The sequence below is a fragment of the Cibotium barometz genome, chromosome 25, assembly GCF_041138505.1.
Source record: "Cibotium barometz isolate CiBa-2024 chromosome 25, ASM4113850v1, whole genome shotgun sequence".
Taxonomy (NCBI): Eukaryota; Viridiplantae; Streptophyta; class Polypodiopsida; order Cyatheales; family Cibotiaceae; genus Cibotium; species Cibotium barometz.
In genome coordinates, this window is record NC_141070.1 from 22,400,430 (window position 1) to 22,423,372 (window position 22,943).

General features: G+C 44.1%; 1 protein-coding gene across 4 annotated transcripts in view; it reads right to left on the minus strand.

The window, feature by feature from the left end:
- LOC147624347 (cilia- and flagella-associated protein 99-like) overlaps positions 1–8,293 on the minus strand; it is a 44,135-nt gene extending 35,842 nt beyond the window's left edge. The window contains exons 1-3 of one of the 4 annotated variants that reach the window (XM_086819326.1): positions 7,967–8,293; positions 7,825–7,872; positions 7,247–7,590 (exon numbers count right to left, since the gene is read on the minus strand). In XM_086819326.1, coding sequence (XP_086675452.1) covers positions 7,247–7,489 — 243 coding nt within the window. In that variant the 5' untranslated portion in view covers positions 7,490–7,590; positions 7,825–7,872; positions 7,967–8,293. Of the gene's footprint in view, positions 1–7,246; positions 7,591–7,824 lie in introns of all 4 variants that reach the window. The other 3 variants (XM_086819327.1, XM_086819325.1, XM_086819324.1) reach the window with 3 other exon arrangements.
- Positions 8,294–22,943: the final 14,650 nt, after the last annotated feature.

Below are 22,943 nucleotides of genomic sequence, written 5' to 3' on the forward strand. Positions count from 1 at the left end.
GGGTAACATGTATGTAGGACTGACTGCTAAGATGACTGCTATGATGACTGCTATGCAAACCATGTGCAACCCTATATGCTGTGCAAGAATGCAGATGAATGGGTTACTAATGCAGACCTAAGGGAAAATCCCTATGGGTGGCTTGCAAAATTTTCAGAACTGGGTTTAACTGTGCGGAAGCGATAAAACTGATGACTGACTGAATGACTGCTGGAATGAACATGCTCTAAGGCTGGTTACCCTGTAACGCTCTGATACCAATGTGACATGTGGGAGGTTAAGACCGTAGTAATCACAACCTTAGTCTATACTTAACTGCACTTAATGATGTTTAAGAGACAAACAGATAGACAAGTATGTGTTTACTGATGATGATGCTGAGAGTGATGCGTTAACTTATCTGCTGAGATGAGGGCTGAAACGCTGAATACTTGACTGCCTTGAATACTTGATGATGAACTGCTTGATCTCCTGACGGTGAGCTGTTTCCCAATGTTGAGATGACTCCCCAATGATGAGATGATTGAATGAATGGCCAAGCCCATGTATATATAGTGACCTGAAGCTGCTGGTCGGCCTACTCCTGCTGGTCAGATCTGTAATAAAGCCACGACTGCTATATATGCTGCGTTTTCATGCTTATGAGCTGGTCGGGTGGCTGCTATAGCAAACCGACTGCATGGTTAGGCTTTTCTCAAGGCTGTCCACGCTTCAATGCTACTAATGATGTCTACATGCTGATGTCATGCTATTGATGTACTAGAGATGGCCTTTTAATGCTCCTACTGGTGCCATACCCTGCTACATGATGCTAAATGATGCCATGTCACTGTACACCTGACTGGTGTGCACGTGACAGCAGAGAAGAGGCGTAAACAGAAGTGAAGGAGACGGAAGAGGGGAGGAAAAGACAAACAAGGGGAGGGGGGCACGTAGACCAGCACAAGGGGCGAAGAAGAGAGTGGGGGGGGGGCGGCGTAGAGAAACGCGAGGGGGCAGCGTAGAGAAACGCGGGGGAGGGGGGCACATGTCGCAAGCGGTCAGAAACTTCTATGCTTTTCCTTTTTGCCATAAGTGGTTGTGTTTACCCAAAATATCTACTTTTATGCTTTTCCCAAGCTGTAGCTAGGTGCCTCCTCCTCTCCATTTGTACATGCCCAAAATAATAATATGTCCAGCCCAACTTTAATGTTGTGTACATATTGACTTATAAACCTTATAAGTCACTTTAATGATTAAAATCCCATCATGCTGCTACATAACCATTTTTCAGGCCAATCCTTGCCAGTGAATGCTTTCTTCTGTTCTGTTGAGTGTGTGGGCTTGCCCCAAAACACTGATCAAGATTGGTGAAGGGATGAATTTTTGGAGCATGGATCTGAGTTCAAATCCATCTCCCATGTTGTTAGTCGTTCAGTAGAGTGGTTACATGACCCCAATCCATCTCCGATGTTGTTAGTCGTTCAGTAGAGTGGTTACATGACCCCAATCCGAGTTTGGATGACCTTTTCCTAGAATTTCCACTGGGTTGGCACATCTATGAAAAAGCGTCAACTCTCAACTATAAAAATTTTACCCGAACAAGGTCTAATTTGGATTCTAAGCATATACATGGATTTCAAATGATGAAGCAATCTTTCTCTCTCTAGACCTATTTTCTCTCTCTAGGGTTTTAAGTGAAGGAAGGGCTTTTATTTATCATCATCAACATGCCTAGGGTAACCCTTTAGAGAGGGATTTTACACTATAACATGGGTGCTAGCGGAAGCATGTTTATGAATTTGATTGATTACAATTAGCACCTAATTAGAGACTTAAACCCATGCACAATAATCTGCTTCTTCTTCATGCTCGATACACGTTATAGAGATGACCTAATCTACCATGTATTACTAATATGAAATATATACAATGTTGAATAAAGATACTCAATGGTAGCAGTGCTCCTAAGCTCTCAATGACTCAATGATGATTGATTGATCAATAAGTGAATATGGCTAAAGCCTAGACTCCTATATATAGTGTCTAATGTTGGAGAGTTGACTACCAACACTAATAATAATGTCCAACTAAGTGTGTTCACACAATAGCCCAATCACTTTGTCCACTCTCATTGGGTGCCTAAACAATTTTACAACACAAAAGCCCTTACAAACACATGAATCCGGCCACGTACTTGACCTCTGAGCTGTGGCCAATGGAGGATAGAAGCATGTCCACGTCACAATCAGGAGAGTGTGCACGTCACATACACGGTCTCTTGAATGAGATCCTACAGGCTGATGCTATGCTTGAGCACCTTTGAGAGGGTCTCATCCATTTGATCACAAGGGACGGACCAAAAACAGAATCGCCAATGGCATGCTATCACTCTTTTGGGCATGGCATACAAAATCTGTCAAAGCCATGAGTCTTTGATTATGGCCTTTCTTCGGGACATCATCCATGGGGCGCACGCAAATCTAGGATAGAAGCATTGTGAATTAGGAGGCCACTTCAGTGGTTGAGACCTCTAGTTAGGAATCGTTGGTGCTCGACTTCGAGAAGGCATATGATAGAGTGGATTGGGCCTTTCTAAGGGCACCTTGTTACTGGTGGGCTTCTTAAAGGCTTGGATTTGGAAGCATTAGGTCTTTAATCCATTGCATCCATAGCCAAATGCTCGTTCAAATGGTTGAGAAGGAAGCAATTTTTTATTTCCAATTTGGTTTGCCAAGAATGTCTCCTTGCTCCTTATAGTTTTCCGTTCATGGTAGAAGCTGTTCGAGTGGAGATCAAGGTAGCAGCACACACCTAGATGTAGCAAGCAAGGAGGCAAGATGGAAGCACAACACTCCAAGTAGATTGATGAGAATGAGTGAAGTACAAGAGAAGTGACATAAAAAGATCACTTACACACTCATAAGAGTGTGTACATATGCTCGGGGAAATAAACCTCCTAGAGAGGGAAAAAGTGCTCGGGTCCATTATTAGCCTACATCCACACATCACTACCATATAAAAGGGCTACATCCCCACTGTACTAATGATGTGAACATGTACGGGGATCATGTGGCCGATCAATCTCCCAATGGCAATAAGTCCAAAGCTTTGTCAAAAGCTTCGAACTTCTCTCAAGAGAGAGCCTTCATGAACATATCTGCCACATTGTCGTGTGTAGAGACATAAGCTAGGCTACGCTCTCCTGCAATGAGCTTCTTCTGTGGCATAATGATAATGCACCTCAATGTGCTTTGTGCGAGTATCAAATGCTGGGTTCCTCACAACAACCATTGCACTCTGGCTATCAGTGAAGGTAGAGATGGGGGACTGCTATTCAACACCAAGATCTGTCAAAAGGCGTATGAGCCATACACACTGCATAATCGCTGTAAAAGTTGCCCTATACTCAACTTCACAACTCGAGGTGGCCAAGGCAAGGAACACAGAATCGGGAAGAGCTCCCAAGAGGTTTGTTGGTGGTGTTCCACAAAGCCAGAGGGCATGGCAGTCCTGTGAGCCACATAGGTTCTCGGGCAACGGTCCCAAGGGAGGATTATCCTCTAAGGGGTGATGTGAGAGTGCCAGACTCATTTCTCAGGAATGAAGACCAAGACAGTGTTCAAAGTTAGGGCAGGAATGGATTGTGGACTAGATGCAAACAAATGCATAGATCTTAATCTGAGACGAAGTGGTTTTGGAGACTGGGCCGGGTTTTCAGAGAAAAGGGTTTGCCAGGGATTGACGGATGACAGAGGGACTTCGGGAAAAAGATTGGGATGATGACATCATCCAAGAACAGGTTGGATTCCCGTCATCAAGTTTAGCAGAGGGGGATGTCATGTGCATGACATGCTCATGTATATTCTCAGGGCTAATCCAGAAGGGGCCGCCAAGAAAAACAGCTTAAAGCTAGGATTTGGAGCACAAGGTGCAGATGAGACAGTAGGATGGACTTGGGGCAGGACTTGGAGGACTTAGAGGGCTCAGTCGGCTGCAAGGAATATGGAGTCGGCTGTACCAGATGAGGTCAGCTGCAACAGGCACTTCAGTCCATGGAGAAGCGTAGCCCGACTAGTGTTTTATTGAATTCAGGCCAAGTCGGCTGGTCCGACAGCAGTCGGCCAGCTCCTCCATTAGTCAAGAGCCTATAAATAGCACAAGAGGCACATTGTGTTGGTCATTCATTCCTTTATGGGGTGGATCATTAGGGTCCAAGTAGGGACTAGACTTTTGGGTGTTTATCATCTTTTCTACAAGGCAGCCTAGGGCTGTGGACTGAGTACCTTTTTGTACCATATTAATATACTAGTTTTCAAGCATCCCTCTCTCTCTCTACTCTCTCTTCATGTCTGCGTTTTGCATTAGATGGTTTACAGTGGTGTTTAGGGCTGAAAGAAGACCCCCAGAGCTTCCGCGTGTTACATGAGGCACCCAACAGCCTGCTAATAAAGTGATGTATCAAATGCTTCACTGCATCCTAGAGATTACGCTTAGCACCTGTCTCTACTGGTGTAGCAACATAGTCTTTAAGACCAAATCGTGCAAGCAGCCTCTATATATACTTTGACTATAGCATCATAATACCATCATCATGCAACATAACCGTATGTCCAAATAATAATGCAATGAGCCCAAATTTGTCGCCGCAAATGACATGTGCATATTCAAGCTATTTGGATCTTAGGCAAGTTGCGTGTGCACATTCAAGCTATTTGGATCATGAAAAAATTTTGGTTGCCTCTTTCAATGGTTACAATGTATTATTAGGCAAGCCGTGGCACCATCACCTTGATCCCCGCAAGGATTACAAGACGAATAGAATCACTTTTATGCATAAGGGCCCCATGCATGTCATTGATGCCGGCAAGGAGGGAGACTCTATTTCCATCGTATCTCACATACGTATTAATAAAGCAACGAAAAAGAGTCTTTTTGTATACTTGGTTTTTGTTCATGATAATGTTGAACATAGTGATATGCATGTGGATACTCTTACTCAAGAGAAACTGAATTTTCTTACTAAATTTAGTGATTGTTTTGCCAATGCATTGCCAAGGGAACTACCTCCTCCAAGACCCAAGGATCATTGCATTGATATAGAGCCAAAAAGTTTACCACCTAATAGACCTGCATACCGTGTGAGTGCCGCGCAACAAGAGAAGATTATGAAATAGTTAAATGAGCTTTTCAAGAAGGGTTTGGTGATGCAAGTGGATATTGTATCGGTAAATCAAGGACATGATGTGGCCTATGAGAGCCGTCGTTTACAAGATGCCGATCTTTCTTTGGGCATCTATGAGAGAATTGTTGGCCATAATTCATGCCTTAACCATTTGGAAACATTATCTTTCGGGGACTAATTTCACGATGAAAATAGATCATCAAGATTTCACAATGAAAATAGATCACCAAAGTCTAAGGTACTTTCTCACGCAAACCAAGCTTTCAGAGACGCATATGAGAGTGGAAAACCTTCTCTATGTTTCATTTTCAAATTATACACTTTCCAAGGAAGAAGAATATAGTGGCAGATGCTCTGTCGAGGAGCCTATATATGGTTACAGTTTCAGTTACCTCACTTGGAAACCTATGTGGCATGCACGATTTGTATCACTACGAGGCAAATTTTGCAAGTTTATGGGCTGACTTGATGGCTAGTCATGCATATGCTTCATATGTGATCAAAGGTGGCTATCTCATGAAAAAAGAACCGGAAGGCATCTAGTCTACAAGCCATCATGAGAGTAGAATAGGCAAAAACGTCTATATATAGCCGCAAACGTGTCATCTTTAGAAACGCTTTGCTTTTTCATATTTTTAGTGTGCATGGCCTCTACATTAAGAATTTTTTGGATCCAAAAAGGGCCTCCTAAGGATTCCTAGTTTTAAGGGATCAGAGCTTAAAAAGCTGGGCTTAAGGGAGACAAAGGCTATGATGACCCCTATTTTTTTCCTTGCCACATCAACCATACCTCCCTAGTTTCACTTTTTAAAGGGAATATTCTTATACTCTCTTAACCGTGGTCATCTAAGGAAGGTGCAAACACAACAAAGGACAATAGAGAATTTTAATAGTAAGCAATTGGGTCTTGAAGACCAAGGTACCATGCATGAGAAAGAAGTGGTGGGAAATGATCATATGCATGGCAATAGTGTCAACACTAGTGCTCAAGGGGATAATTGCCTGTGTGTGGTGTTTCACATGAGACAAAAGGTTATGGATGAGTGCCATGCTCCTCCTTACGCTAGTCATCGAGGTATATTGCCTACTACGTGCATGATTGACCGCTATCTCTTTTTGCCAGCCATACGCAAGGACATAGAAACATATGTACGCGCATGTTTCACCTGTCAGAAGGTGAAATTTGATAGGCAAAAGGCTCCAGAGCTTCAGCCATTGCCTATTCCCTTGTAACCATGGGAAAATATAGCTATGGATTTCATAATGGATTTACCGAGGACCAACGGGATAATGATGCTAGATGAACAATTGTGGACAGGTTTAGCAAGCAAGCATATTGCTTGCATGTCAAGAAGACCATTAAACCTGAACATATGGTGAAGGTCTTTCTTGCACAAATGTTCAAGCATCATGGTATGCCGAAGTCCATTATGGGGGATAGAGATCCCAAGATGACGAGCCTCTGTTGGTGGACTCTCTTTGATAACATGGGATTTTTCATCAGCTGATCACCCACAAACAGATGGCCAAAGTGAGGCCGCAAATTCAACTGTGTTAGATCTTCTAAAGTGTTATGTTGCAAACCAAAAGACCGCTTGTAGAGTTTGCCTACAATAACATGGTCCATGCATCCACGAGAAAGGCACCGTTTGAAATTGTCTATAGCAAAGTAATCTTACCACCCATCCTTTGCACCAAGGATGAGATCTTTGCTACCGATGAATATGTTTGAGATCTTGATGTTGCCTTTGCAAGTGTAAACATCCATTGCTAGGTCTTAAGAGAGTGAGGATGAAGTCTACTCTAAGTGAGCCAGGCATTTACAAAGGGAAGTAAGGATGCCCTAAATGGCACCTAGAATTGCATTTAGGACAAACATCTGAAAGGTTCACATTCAACAGCAGAGAAGCCTAGTGCTTACTTCCTCTTTTTCTAGTCCCATGATTTGATGCCAATCCACATGGAGCGATACCAGATTTGCTTAAGACTTAGCTATGGTTCATTTGTTCGTAAAAATTATTACCTGTATTCAGAGATAATGATCTTGTTTTGTTTCCTAACTGCTTGGAGGGGGGCACTTGCCTGTGTCAAGAATATCTGATCGTGTGGATCTGAGACGTTCAATGTGGGCATGAGTATCTTGGCATGGTCATCAGGGGCAATATCAGGGAGAGCTTCGCAGCTGTAGTCATCTACAAGCTTCACGCAGGCGTGGAGAAGGTCTCGAGCAGCCAGCCGCTTCTTCTTGCTCTTGGAGAGACGAGAATGATAGGCAGCTTCATGGTGAAGGAAGGTCAGGCAGGAGGAGGGGCTGTTCTCGTCCATCTCCTGCACTATATCATAACCTTGATCCGAACCTTAATCTGCCACATCACGTGTGCCAAAAAACTCTGCACCATAGTCCTAATCATAATCTGCTGCAACACCTGTGTCAAAAAAACATGCACCATAACACTTACCCTAATCTGCTTTAACACCTATGCCAAATAACCCTGTACCATAACCCTTACCCTAATCTGCTGCAGCACCTGGTGCCAAAAAAACCTTACACCATAAGCTTAACCCTCATCTGCTGCACTGCGCTAAGAAACCTAGCAACATAGTCCTGCCCCTAATCTGCTGCAATATACGAGCCAAGAAACCCTAAATAATAACCCTACCTCTATTCCGCTACAGAATCTGTGCCACTACAATTCTGATCTGTACGTCTGCATCGAGAATCCTGACATCACTAAGCAGAAAACCCGAATCTGCCGCAGCATTTGAAACAAACCCTCACCTGCTGCAAGGTATGGGGCAAACCTTGAATCCTTCCATTCTTCTCTCTTTGCTAAGCAATCCTGCAACCGCTTTTCTCGGGAATGTGACTCTGCTGCAATACGCAGGAAGGACTGTACAATGACGTTCGTGTTGGAGGTGTTCCGTGAGACAGTTAGTTGGCTGGCCGATGAACAAACCACAGGTTGGCGAGGTGGATATTAGTTAGTTGGCTGGCCGCTCCCGCCGTTGTTTTTCACATCGACCCTTTGGTATCCACATACAGGGACAAGTGTTTTCTCTTACCCTTCGGTCTGCACCGAATAGGGGCACACAATGAGCCATTAGGAGCCATTAAGAGGATCCTAGAGAGCCTTGCGTCTATGTGCACCCACAATCTTTCTTTTTTTTTGAGAGGCATTAATTAATTTGCCTTTGGGACCCCTTAGAAATATCTACCACAACCCAAGGAAAATCACTTACGGAAATGCTTTTAAAAAAATCTTATTGTATCTCTTTTATTTGGAAGTTTTTGACATGTGGGAGTTCGTCATGCTCTTTGTCGACTTCTACAAGCATCTCAGTAGAAGTTTCCCTCTCTCTCGCCAATGTAGCCAAATCCGACCCTCTTCTGCACTCCCTTTGCCTCTCTTTGCACCTACCATCAGATCGCACATCAGCGCTTCTTGCTTGTCATGCCTACGTTCGCACCCTTCGATTCAAAGAGTGAGGGTGAGGGGGTGTTGAGGGTGATGATGAGGATGGTGAGAGAAGGTTGCTGAGAGCATAGGGGAGGGAGACGACTGTGCAGGTCGGGTGGGGGGCTCTCACAAGGAGGAGGTTGTAAAGCGCAACGCAGGCTGGGGGGGTGGCGAAAGGTAGATTTGTATGAAAACGCAGGCCACCTTCATCAATAGGGGGTGGTGGTGGTGAAAGGTAGATTTCTATCAAAAGCAGGCGGGCGATTGGGAGCGAGGGACGTGAGTAGCACGAGCTACGGTATTAATTAAATGCCACGTCAGTGGCATTTAATTAATACCCCACAATAAAAAGGGTGAATATACACCCACAATAAAAAGGAACTGAATAAAATATTATTTTAAAAAAAGGGTGAATATGCACCCACAATAAAAAGGGTGAATATGCACCCACGTCTACATGTTAAGTTGAGAATTTTATTTTTGGCACTGAATAAAATATTGTAGCATTGAACCATCAATTCATTTTTGCAACTCTGTGCTCCCAAAAACTCTCTCACTCCCTCTCTATTTATCTCTCTCTCTCCATCTGCAATGATCTCAAAAAGACAAGGTGAATCCTCTCTCTCTCTCTCTCTCTCTCTCTCTCTCTCTCTCTCTCTCTCTCTCTCTCTCTCTCTCACACACACACACACACACAAACATAACCACCCAACCCCCCTCATGATACATATAGAGGGGATGGGAGTGGTGGTTAATGCTGCTCTTTCTTTGTCTAGCAAACCTCCCTCTTTCAATTGAGTCTTTTCACAAAAGGAGGGGGCCTTTTTCTTTCTCAATCCAATGTTGCAAACATGGAAGAAGGGATGCAGGCCCTTAGCGTGCTCGGGGTTAAGTATCATCCTTGCAGAGCTGTCATACAGGTCAAGAGTGAAAAGAAGTGCCCCAGCTATACTAGGCCAGACGTTGGAGTTGTTCTATTCAATCGAATCAAGGCTGCGAACAACCTTTCTCTATCAATCCAATCCCTATAGACAAAAGGGGGAATCTTAATGATCGACTCCCACATGGGGGATTGGGGAGAGGGGGAGTGTTAACAAAATCTACCTCTTAAGATATGCCAGAGGTAAAGGTCTCTTTCTCTATCTTGGGCACAGGTAAGGGGATCCTCTCTCTCTCTCTCTCTCTCTCTCTCTCTCTCTCTCTCAAAATTATGATAGTAGTATCAAAAAACGATGTTGTTACAAGCCCCTCCAACACATAGTAGGATCATTCTCCAATAGTCAAGTACATGTACACCTTTGAATATTGAGTCCTATGTGAAGGGGTAGTTTTTTTTGGGGGGGGGGGGTCATGAGAATCTACCTCTTTAGATATGCACAAAGGTAAAGGTCTCTTTCTCTCTTTTTTGACCATAAGTAAGAGGATCCTCTCTCTCTCTCTCTCTCTCTCTCTCTCTCTCTCTCTCTCTCTCTCTCTCACACACACACACACACACACACATGTTTTTCTTCGATCTTTGAATATGGCCAAGTAGTCCCAGGGCCCAGCATAGCAAGTGACATGGAGCGAAGTTAGCCAAGGAAAGGGTCTAGCATAGCAAGCGAGGAGGGGGGGGAATAGCTAAGGTTGGCACCCTTAGGTGTAGTAGGAATAAAAATCAATGGAGTAGCATTGATTTTTAATACTACTGTCACAAATAGGGGCACACAATGAGTGGAAAAATGAATTCATTAATTAATAAGATTCTATTTTTGTAACTTTTTAATGTTAGTCACAACTCTTCCCCCAACCCTATCGTGCATGCACAATTGGTTCAACGTGTGAAAGTCGTGACTCTTGCCCCAACGCTATCCTACCTACAACCACCTCAACACGAAAACCTCTAAGTGCTTATCTCGCTCTCACCCATGCCTTCTTTTCTTCTTGTTCATGGTTGGCCTTGAACTTAAAATTCCTTCCATCAATAGGATTGGAATACAAGCCTTGGTCATCGAACGGCTTGGATTAGTGCTCCCTTCATTGCATGAGTTGGCGTTTCTCTAGCTTTACACAACACAATTACTATTTTTGGTGTTCATGGGCGTGGCCTTGTCTCAATAACGGCTTTTCCACTACTGCTGGCTCACATTATGGTTGAAAGCATGCTTCTAACAATGTAGATGGCCATGGCAATAAATGATGTGGTAGTGTGGATTTTGTTGACATGGTAGTTGCCTTGTCTGGTTCGAATAAGAGTCTCCTGATAGCATTGTGGGTGATGGTGGGCACCTCGGCCTTCGTTCTGGTAAAATACTTGCAAACTTATAAAAAACTCTCGTGAAAAATTACACTAAAATACAAAAAAAAAACTTGATATATTTTACCAAACCCGTCAATTTTGAAGGGCTCGGGTGCCCATCAAAAATCAAGCCTGGTCTCTCTCCTTTTTTTGCAAAACACTTTTCCCTTTATTAATATATTATATTGAACCCAAGAGAACAGTTTGGGTGCATATTTGGGTTTGGAGGTGCATTTTTAAGAGCTGAGGATGAAGGGTTAGCTAGCACTTATGTATGAGCTCCCTTTTAGGCACCAATTTTATCCTTGGCAGATCGGTAGCACATAGAGCATCCTTGGGTTATGATGTTATCATGGATGATATCCAACAAATCATTTGCCCCCACTAGATCATCTAGGCAAAGTTTGTTACAGCTTCTATGTTAATGGAGGTCGTGTTCCACACTAAGTCACTTATATATAGAGGGTGAGGGAGATCGATCTACTTCGACTCCCATGACTTGCATTACAGTCATCACACACACAACAGATAGTAGCCAAAGGGGAGCATTCAAGGGGAGCATTCATCATGGTATGGCGTAATACTCATCTGGTCTTAGGCATATGGACTATAGATGGTGGACCGCGGCTCCCTCCATTTTAGTACAATCCAAATTCCCTATACATTAGGCTTACACATGAGGATAGGAACCGCGGGTGATCCAAAACAATTTAGTGGGGCTACACACACGTTACACATGGATCACACCGACAAGCCCATTGCCTACCAAGATGCAATACTACAGAGATCATTTCCTAAGATTCACATCAGATGATTTCATATAGAGACCGGGTTATGTTAATGTCTTTATATCTCAGTGCTATAAGGATAGCCATCGGGCCAGCTTAGGGTATCATCCCCTAGATTGAGTATAGAGGCTGGTAGAGCTGAGTGAATACTTAGAGAGGACACGACATGTAGACTTTGTCAGACGGGGGTTAAGTTGAAGGAGCACTATGTTTTCTAGTGTCCAATCTACTATGAGATCAGAGGGAGATTCCACTATTTATTTAGAGAGCTTTGGACCCTTATCTTGGATCATGGAGTACCTAGAATCTTCCTACTAGAGCTCATTGCTGACACAGAGAGTTATTACTCAAAGATCCTAGCCCCCAACACTCCTCCTCTCAGCTTATCATCACTTTTTCTAGTCTAGAGGGGTGGATAAGGAGGCACTAGAGACCACCACAGTGGATACGAGAGCCTATACCACAATGCCCCCTCAAAACATGCCCATGGGACTCACATCAGATTTGGGCGCACACTCTAGAGAGCTAGAAGCCCTCGTCCCATCGGACCCCAACCACCCCCCCCCAACTCATCAACTCGAGACTCAAGAGATCTTGACCTGCCACTGTGCCACCTCATCCTCATAGCATACAATTAACATCTCTAGCCTTCTTGGACATCTTGGATGGGCTCTTGCCCAATATACAAGCCTGATTGACTGTTTTTATTTTGCTCTCTCCTATCCCATTTATGTTACCCTATACCTGGCATTGTAGGATTCAGATTTTTCATCCTATATAATCTTAGTCTGAGATCTTAGCTTTGACTCAGGAGATCTTGACATGCCACTATGCGGCCTCATCCTCACAGCATACAATTAACATCTCTAGCCTTATTGGACATCTTGGATGGCCCCTTGCCCAATATACAAGGCTGATTGACTGTTTTTATTTTGCTCTCTCATATCCCACTTATGTTACCCTATACCTGGCATTGTAGGATTCAGATTTTTCATCCTATATAATCTTAGTCTGAGATCTTAGCTTTGAGTTTTAGTTTAATGTTGTTTTTATTTGTTCATCGATGATGAGATTTAATTGACACTATGTATACATCGTTTAGTCTCATAGACCCTTTGGGCCTTTTGAAGATGTTAATATAACTCTCTCTCTCTCTCTCTCTCTCTCTCTCTCTCTCTCTCTCTCTCTCTCTCTCTCTCTCTCTCTCTCTCTCTCTGGTAATAGAAGATATATTACCAAAAATTACTTTACAAATGGCCACATGGCCGCCATGTGATGTACTAGCTTTCCCTCACTAATTACTTTGAACCCACAGGTGTAGCTCAGAGTACCCTCATCCAATATATAGCCGTGTCATTCTCCACCAAATGAGCTGATCGCTGCAAGAAAAAGACTTGCCACAATATTTGCCCTTTTATATGACCTCTGTGAGCTGTAATACCAACTTTTGCATCAAAGATGAAGGCATTCCTAGTTAACCAGATATGCCACAAACCTGTCCACCTGAAAAAGTGAAAGAAAACTGAATGTTTTGGGTTATCCAGCCCTTTCGGAATCTTGCCAAAAATCCAGTCTTTAACCTTTACGGGCCTATCTGTCAATGGAATCCATACGCGAGAAAGAAAATCCCACACCTTCTTTGCCATCGAATATGAAATGAAAAGATGCAGGCATATTTACAAGCATGTATACAGTACAAAACACACAATTACAAGAAGCAATCCGCCACTTTCGCAAACTGGTCCCCCAATGATAGGCCTCCAACTAGCATGAGCCATAGGAACACCTTCCCTTGATATGGAATCTTAGACCACTAGCCCTGTAAGATTACTTCCTTCCACCATGCCCTACTTTTCTTGATGTTCCATATCCCAGTTAGCTTTCTCAGTGATCCAGTGCTTATCTTCCGCCATCATATGGTACACTTGATTTGTTGTATGCTTGGACAATGTCATGAGGCTTTCTAAATGCCCAATCTAACCAAGGTTGCTGATCCTCCAATTGAGGAATATCACCAAATAGTGTAAGTCCTGCCCTCACCTTCTCTCATAACTGTGTACATGTCCACGTGGAACCCGAAACTATTGACAGATTTTTCGACAAGACAATAAGCAACCTCTACGTGGCAACAAATCATCCATAATTCTCACTAGCCCCCTAATTAAGCCATTCTATTGAATTTTGGCCGCTCAACAAGTTTGTTAGTACTCCAGACGTCATGAAGTAGCCAACACTTCACCTACCATAGAATTCAACTGCAACTGCTCATGAAGAGAATTCCTTCGAAAGTGGAAAAATACACCATCCCTCCACTAGAGGCACTACCTTGACCTAGAAAGAATGCATTGACACCTAGGCTAATCATATTTTTTACCTTGGGAGACATGGACCACATTAGGCCACCCACCCTTCACACCGTCAGTAGCTGATCTGGAGGCTTCCATTTAGTGTGTGCCAACACCTCCTTCCATGAAATCGTCAAATGAGAAAGGAGAGGTGAATCCACCACTCAAACTTGTTGGGAACCATTCGCTACATCCCACCATGTACCATCAATCCTAGTATTACCATGCACAAGTGCGACCTCCTTTATGAGGGCCTTAAAGGCCATCTCCTAGCGACCATATGTAATCTGACATCTAATAGGGCTGCCCCTCCACTCCTCTTCATAGTAGGAACATGTTCCCAAGAAATCTGCATCTACCCTGGCTTATTTCCTACTCTTTTCCATAGCATAAATCTAATTGGCTGTTGCTCATCCATGGCAATAAAGGCAAGAAAAAGATATCGTGCTAATCATAATGGATTATGCAACTTTGAGCTCAACATGCATAGGCCAACCTTGAGATTTTCAATACATAAACTTATCATTTATCCTTGTAGAATCCATTGTCAACAAAGCCTGTGAATCAACATTAACTCCAATCGGATAGCCGAAGTGGCGTGTGATGCATCCCCCTTTGTATGACTTGCCCATTCCATCCCAAACAAAGCAAATCACTCTCAGTATAACTTATCAGAGTAGATTTATGTATAACCCTGAAGCAAGACCAAAAGTATCCCAAATAGCCATAGCCTTATGAACATTATCTCTTTGAACCTTAAGGAACATGAAAGAATCCTCTACCAATGCCTGGCAGACCATCTTCTCTCCGCTTGGAAGAGTAAGCCCTACAACTTCACCATCCTCCACTAGCCTATCGAGATAAGATTAGGTGTGTAACAATTGCAAACCAGAGAGGGCTAAGTGGGCATCCCTGCCTGACCGATCTTGTCAAATGAATGGGCTCAGTCACCCCACCATTAATCATGAGCCTAGCCACTTCATGTTGGCTACTAATAGTATAAATCAAAGAAGACATACGAGGGCCAAATCCTATAGCCTGCATAAGCTATGAAAGAAAAGACCAACTAACGTGATCATAAGCCTTTTCAATATCTAATTGAATCATAACCACCTCTTGCCTCGAAGCCGTTGAATAATCAATTCCAAATTGTACATTCAGTATATTATGCAAAATATTTTGACCTTTAATAAATCCATATTGCCTTGGATGAATCAAAGTAGGAAGAAATCACTGTAACTTGTTGGCCAAGACCTTTGGAAATATCTTATACATGGCCCCCATCAATGTGATTGGTCTCCATTGAGTTTAGATGGAACTTTAGGTAATAAACGTACAAGCCCAATCTTCCAACTCACAGGCATGATACCTGTATTCCACACCTCTTGAAAAATAGAAACGAGAGGGACCTTCAACTCATCAACATACTTCATGAAAAGCTCATTGGGGAGCCCATCCCATCCTGGAATTTTTCCTTTAGGCAAATGCTTCAACACATCTTCCAACGCATTCGCAAAAATATCTCTTTCCAATTCATTTGCAGAAACATCTAATACCTAGTGAGACAAACGAAGTGAAACAAAAACTCTCTACTTGCAATGACATTAGGAGATATGACCTCCTACAGACCCAAAACAAATGGCGATAAAAGTCCATACACACATCTAAAACACAAGTAGGATTAGTAATAATCAATACTCCTTGCCTATCTTGTGTCTTGACAATATTCTCACATGCATCTTGCTTTTGCTACAAAAGAGCAAAGAACGTATGTGACTGAAAATTAGAATCCATTAGGGCATCCATTTGAGCCATAATCTTATATCACATATAGATTCTTGTGCAATATTGATTCTGCATGTGTGTGTTTGTGTGTGTCTACATCCCATGATCACCATAGTCCACAAGGACAGAGAGGCATGCTTTATGTGGGTGACGTTTTACAGGTAACACTAGAGCGATGTATACACATTGTAATATGTTACTTCCCACCTAGGAAGTCCTCATATGCTATTCTAGAGGAGGGAGAGCAGTTTTATCCCCTCCATGCAGACATCATTGAGTTCTCACGCTTGGTTGAAGTTATCCTTTTAGGGGATTTCAATGCTATGACTCATAGTGAGCAGGCATCTGTATATGACCAAGAGGAGCCAACCATGAAAGAGATAGACTCGGAGGAGATTGGCAATGAGAGAGGGGACATTACAGCATCAAGGAGAGAGTTCCTCGTGTTGGGGACCACACATGGCTTAGCCATCTTCAACAAGATGTCCTATTAGCCTTCTTGCGGAGCTCTCACATGCTTCCCACATGGCGGAGGCTCAAGTACAATGGATTACCTGATGGGATCTCCAACTTTAGCCGACCATGCCTATCTCTCCTTCAACCTTAGCTTTTCTCGACCCCCTTGGAGCTGACCATGCCTATCTCTCCTTCAACCTTAGCTTTTCTTGACCCCCTTGGAGCTGACCATGCCTATCTCTCCTTCAACCTTAGCTTTTCCCGGGGCCATCCTCACCACCACCAATGCCCATCTCCCACTATGCCTAGATTCACTTCCACCATGATGGGGACTTGACTTACTTTGACCATCGCTACTGCCATCTAGCATATGTAGACCCCAATCTACCACTAGCCAAACCTCACCTCTCAACTTACCACAATCTTACACACCTCTGCCCATAGCCACATTTCCATCTACCAGTCGATCTACCGCCCCAACTGGCACCATGCCCTAGAATGATTGGTATAACGATAAGGAATGCCCCAGAATGATTAGTATAGCAAGGACTGCCGCACAACACATGAGCATATCCTATGCGAGGTTGCAACTAGCTAAATCCAAGAGCGAGATGCTCAAAGGATTAATCAATATAGAACCACGCGTAAGAAACGAGCACATGTTAAGGGCCAATACAAGGACTTATACCAATCTCTCAAAGGTGTGAACTGTACTGAGGGCTGAAAGAAAATCTGTGAGAAATGCCCACCCACACCCATCACATCTCCATCCATATGGGACACATATGCATGATCCTTATACGAAGTCCTGGATCAGCTCCCCATCCGTCCACAATCACATCCATGCCCATCACATCCACCTTCGTCACACCCGACAACATGGTAGCTTGAGCCATTCACAAAGACTCAAAAACAATAGATCACAAGACCATGAGAGCCTCTTGGCAGAGCACATCTCCCATGTGGGAGAGACTCTAGCACTCCTCCTAGCCCTTATCTTCAACCGGGCTCTTTCAAAAGGCTTCACACCCACCTAGATAGCCCATATCATCACACCCATCCATAAAACTGAAGATACCATGAACCCCCCCAACAATTACAGAACTATTATGATTGTCCACACATTGGCCAAACTTTATGGGTCAATACTTGAGATTGAACTCAACACACTAGCAAAGAGTTACATTGGTCAGAGTCTTCGCTACTGTCAGTTGAGTTTGCCACTTTCTTGCCATCAGGAGTCAAGTGCATAACACCTATCATGTTTATTGGCACTAACGGTGGCATATCTTGCCCCTCAGGTGTTACCCAACTTATGCCTCTATTTTCCCATGTGTCTATGGTTGCCGCTAGGTGTACCCAATCCACGTTATCTGACTCAATCATACCCGGTAGGACATCCATATAAGGAGAATCTTTCCCATCATCAGTCTCTTTTTTGCATGTATAGCAATACCTTAATGGGGTGGAGTGAACAGTGGTATCCGATCGATGATAACCTTGCTTCCTAAAGGATGCGCGCGACCATTCTCAAGATCAACTCGAATGACAGAGTCCTGGAATTATAGGTAGACATGGTTTTTCGACCAATCATGCACCATTTGTGCTTCCCTCATGAAAGGACGTCCTAAGATCATTTGATATGACATAGGATGCTTGGAGAAATCCATTACAATGAAGGTATGTTTTACCTTGTATCCTAGGACCTTGATCTTAAGGTCCCTTAACATTCCAATAGGTTTAGCTATGGTTCCGTTTGCCATCTTAACCACTATGTTTGTGATTTCGAGGTGAGGTCTTCCCATAGATTCCCAACAGTTTTTAGTCACAATGCTCACTCCAGCACCGCCATCAAGGATTCCCTTTAGAGTTAATCCCTTGGTAGTAATGGGGAGGGTGGCATTAGATTCGTCACCTTCAAAGTACTGTCCCAACTTGTTCACAGGTATTTTAACGACCGAGTCTTCATCTAGGTTGGGTTGTAGATCCCAATGTTCCTCATCTTGAAGCGTGTCGGGTCTATCCATATTTGCAAATTGTGGTAACCCCGCCTTTAGTTCTCCATTGAGAAATGCTCGAAGAGCTAAGAATAGCTCAGGATCTCCGTATAATTTGGATATGATCGTGGTTCTGATCTCAGAGGACATGAAATCCATTAGCTTGGACACATTCAACGGTACTTTTCGAGACATCGCCCCTTGTTGACTAGGGACTGGTGAAGATGGAATCACTTCCTCTTCGATGGGGTCAGGCATTCCCTCCTCATTTCCTTCAAGCAAAAAGGGTGTTTACCCACTTCCTGATGTCCTATCCTCACTTTCTTCCCGAATGATACTAGGTATAGCTAACGGTTTATGGTTCCTGTGAGGCTGAACTTGCGTAGGAAACACTGTGTCTGGAATTTTGATTTTTCTCGGGTTTGGCTCCAGTTCTCTTTGTGTTTCTTCCACCAAACCCCTTAAGTGTTGCACTTTTTCAATCTCCTCAACTGGGTTTGGGTAAGTTCCAATCTTTTTCTTGAGGGTTTTTGGCCCACGTGGCTTGTCTTGGGGAGTCTCAGTCAGTTTGGGTGGTCGAGAGGGCATTAACTGACTTGGTTGTGGGGCCGAGGAAGTTTCCTTTTGTTTCCCCTTATTTATGTATTCGCTTGATTCTCCTTCGTTGAGCTCCCAAGTGGGATCCTCCCTTAAGGTAGTGGCTTTGGTCCCCATGGTTTCTATTGAATCAGAATCATCCTCAGGATCATTCATATACACGGGGTCGTCTCCTGTCCCTATGTTGGTCTTTGAACTGGGCTTGGAGCTCGTGGCATTAAGCGATCTCTTCCGCTGTGTTTTCTTTTTCTTTGCCTGAGCGATTGATGCAGTATCCCTCTCTTCAAGAATGTAGTTGTGATTTTGAAGCATTGACCGTGTAACTACATTCGCGGGTACAACGGGTGTGGTTCCTCATGCTTGGTTGGTGACCTCAACCAAATTCAATGGCATAATCTTGGGTGCATTAGGATTATGTGGACATTGAGCGATCAAATGATCTATGCCACAACGATTACATGTAAGTACCGGCATTCCCGATATGCTCCCTTGATTTGGTTGCATTTGAGTAGCGATCTTCTGTAGCCTATTAGGGCACTCCGCTACACGATGCGGTCCACCACAATCGTAGCATTGAAGAGGTGGTCTCCTCGCCAAGGTATTAAGATTTTTCCCTCTTGTGGGGTGAGAGCAGCCGCTTGATATACAGGCTTGACTTGCCCGAAATGATCCTCCATGTAGTACTGAGGAATTATTTCAAACGTATCAATCCCATATGGAACAGTGGGGTCTATCTCCTCTTCATAATCCCCACACACACTATGTGACTCACAACCCATCTGGTTTACAGGGGTAATCCTTGGGATGTGGAGGTTGTGGTCCTAGCACTGGCGGTGGTAACGGCACAGACTGGACTACATTTGGATTTCTTGGAACTATGTGCTGTGAGACGGTTGCTCAACAGGTGGTGCAGGCATTAGCGCAGGTACTAGGTTTGCCTAATTTGCTAACATACGCTTAAGTACTAGGTAATCCTTAGATTGATGGCCATACTTACCACATGCATTGCAATTCCCATTGAATTTGACTCTGAATGTGGGACATTCTCTCGTGCTATGTGGTCCTAAGCAAACCGAACACCATTGTTGCTCTCTCCTTCGGTACATATGGCTATTCTGAGGAGCTCGATTACCCCTAAAGTATTCTTGGGGAGCCTTAGTAAGGTCGGTCACAGACATTTCAGATATCTTGGGCTCCTTGGCAATAGGTTTCACCGTCATTGGCTCGTGCCCAGATACTTGTGAACTAACGGATTCTGTCTCCGAAGACACCTTTTTACCTGCAATCATCAAGTTGTCTTCTAACTGGATTGCATTGGCAGTGACTGCTTCCCACGTTGTAAGACCTCTAATGACTAGGCCATTGTATATGTCCTCGTGGCGCAATCCTCGGATGAATCTATCGAGTAGTTGGTTATTATTGAAGCGCTCATCGGGAGTGCAGCGAGAATTTAGATGCTTCAATCGACTTATAAAGTCTCTCACTGACTCCCCTTCCTCGCGTTCAGCTTTTTGGAGTTGAGATGCTACTCCCCAAAGCACACCCTCACGTATGTATTCTTTCAAGAACAATCTCTTGAGAGTGGGGTAGTGAGTGCGCTCTTCAACCCTTAAGGTTCGATACCAATCTCCGGCCTTCCCACTCAAGGTTAAGCCTAGGGCTTTACACTTATGCAGCTCATTGTGCTCTTCCAAGGAATCACACACGTGTTCAAAGACTTCAATGTGCTTCCTAACATCCTCGTTACCACTGAAGTTTTGAGTGAGCTTAGCCACTTGTACTGCCTTGCTTCTAGGTTCTCTCTTAGGCATGCCCCGCATGTTTTCCGCAATGGATCGTCCGATCGTCTGAGCAAACACTGCGAGATCACCTAGGTGAGCAGGCATAGCTGGTGGAGGCACTTCTGGGATAGCCTGGCTGATAGGAGTTGGTGTTGGTCTGAGTATGTTGGCAAATGACGTAGGATATGATATGTGACTAGGCCTAGCTCCTCTTGGATAAGGGTTGTGATAAGGTGGTCGTGGAGCATACGCCATTGGCATACTAAGAGGCGTAGGAGCTACATGAGCATGAGTAGCGATAGGTACATATGGTTGATAGGCACTGGCATGCACTGTTGTATGTACTGTTCCACTAGGTAGCGGCGTCGTACTAACTACAGCGGTAACAGGTGCACTTTTCGTTATGCTCATCATTGGGGTAGGCATTGTGGATTCCTTAATGGAAAGTTGAGCCAAGGTTGGAAAACTAAAGTTACTGCTCGTGGGCTCAACCTGCATTGAGACTCCAAGCGAAACAACATACGAAGGGTCTATGAGACTCACCGAGGGAGTCTCCAATTGTGATAGGGTTGGTTGTTTGGCCTTGCCCGTATCCAAAAATCCCATAGGGCCAATGGAAACTAGGTTCACTCCCCTATTTTGCCTCTCAAATTGGATAATTCTATGAATAACCTCACATATCATGTGTTATTGCTCCTCTAGATTAGTGGCGCTAGATGTAAATCGTAGGACTTCTAACCAACCTACATGGTATGTGTAACCCGTGTATAGGTCAGTTAGAGTCTCTGTGTGGATCATATTCCCAATTTTCATTGAGAAATATCCCATCCAGACTTGGTGTGCCAAACGATTCTCTTGAAGTGGACGCAATGTCACTTCTTATGGATTGGCTTCTAGGGACCTCTACTTTAGGAAGAGTATCGGAAGGTGGTAGCTCAGTAGGGCCCTCATTAAACGAAGTGGGTAGAATATCCACATGGACACTCTTTGGGAGGGTAGGGTCTACATAAGATGTGAATGGCGAATCCACTACCCCTCCATTTACTTCGCTTGTCGCATGTTCAGAGCGTGTAGCTCTACTAAAGGTCTCTATTAGACAACTAAACATGCTAGATCCGGGTTGTGGGGCCCAAACTGGCATGTTTTGGCTTGTCTCCTCAGGGTTCTTGGTAGGGTGCCCTTCCATGGCTTCTGAGTCAGAGGACGAGTCACTATCCACTATTCGTGGATCTTGGGTTGCACTCCCTTGGGTTCCAGCCGAAGGCCAAGATGCCAACGTGGAGGGATGGTGTGAGCCTGCATAAACTGAAACGCTTTCTAGTGGTTCAAGCTCTAGCACCCGACCAGAACGTAGATGCATGTGACGTGGGTACCCTACGTGCATTGGTAACTACCCTTGAAACTCACACAAGTGGTTTCTTAGGTGTTTCACACCCCGTTTTTACTTGTTTTTAGATTGTTTTTAGATTGTTTTTAACTTGTTTTTGACCCCCTTACTTACGGTCAAACTTGGACTAGGGCGTGTGATAGCTCGAAACGAGCGTATCGTTCAAAGGGTCCTAGTGTGCTTTACAGCACCGTGTTCGCCTATCTAGAGCTCATGTAGTCCTCAAAACAGTCCGTTTCCCTTGGGGGGAAGGGGCGAAAGCCTATTTGCTTGTGGAGGAAAGGGTGAGGGCTTTATCCCACATGCTCACTTTACTCCTTGGGGGGTGGGCTACATATAGGGCACAACTTCCCATAAGCTCTCACTTGAAAGAAAGTTATGGAGGCTCACTCTCCTATATATATATATCAAAACACTGAGACCGAGGCCGGGGCTGGGGTCAATTGAAGGTTTTTTCTTTTTAAAATTTTTTTTCCAATTGAAAAATCTTTCCTCTTCACACTTGGGATAAGTTTTCTAGGGTGTCTTTCTAGGGTTCAGACTTTGCCGCGGCGCAGTTCGCACACAGCACAGGCCCGCCGGGGATTCAGAAATCCCTCCTCACACGCAGAAAACCAGAGAACAGAACGCACGCCCACACGCGGAGCGAAAAAATAACAAAAGAACAGAATTGCAGAAGACAAATTGCAGAAACAGATTGCAAAACACGGAAACACCTCAACAACAAACACACAGTCGCTTTCCTGCAGTGTAAATTAAACTTCACGCAGCAGCCCGAGCTGCAAACTGGAGCTTGGTGCAAGGCAACTCCCCGGCAGCGGCGCCAAAAATGTGCGCTTTTGCCGCACAGGTCGTAGCTGGGGACTTGCCGAACGCCGTATGCAAGCCACGAATGGCTACAAGCATA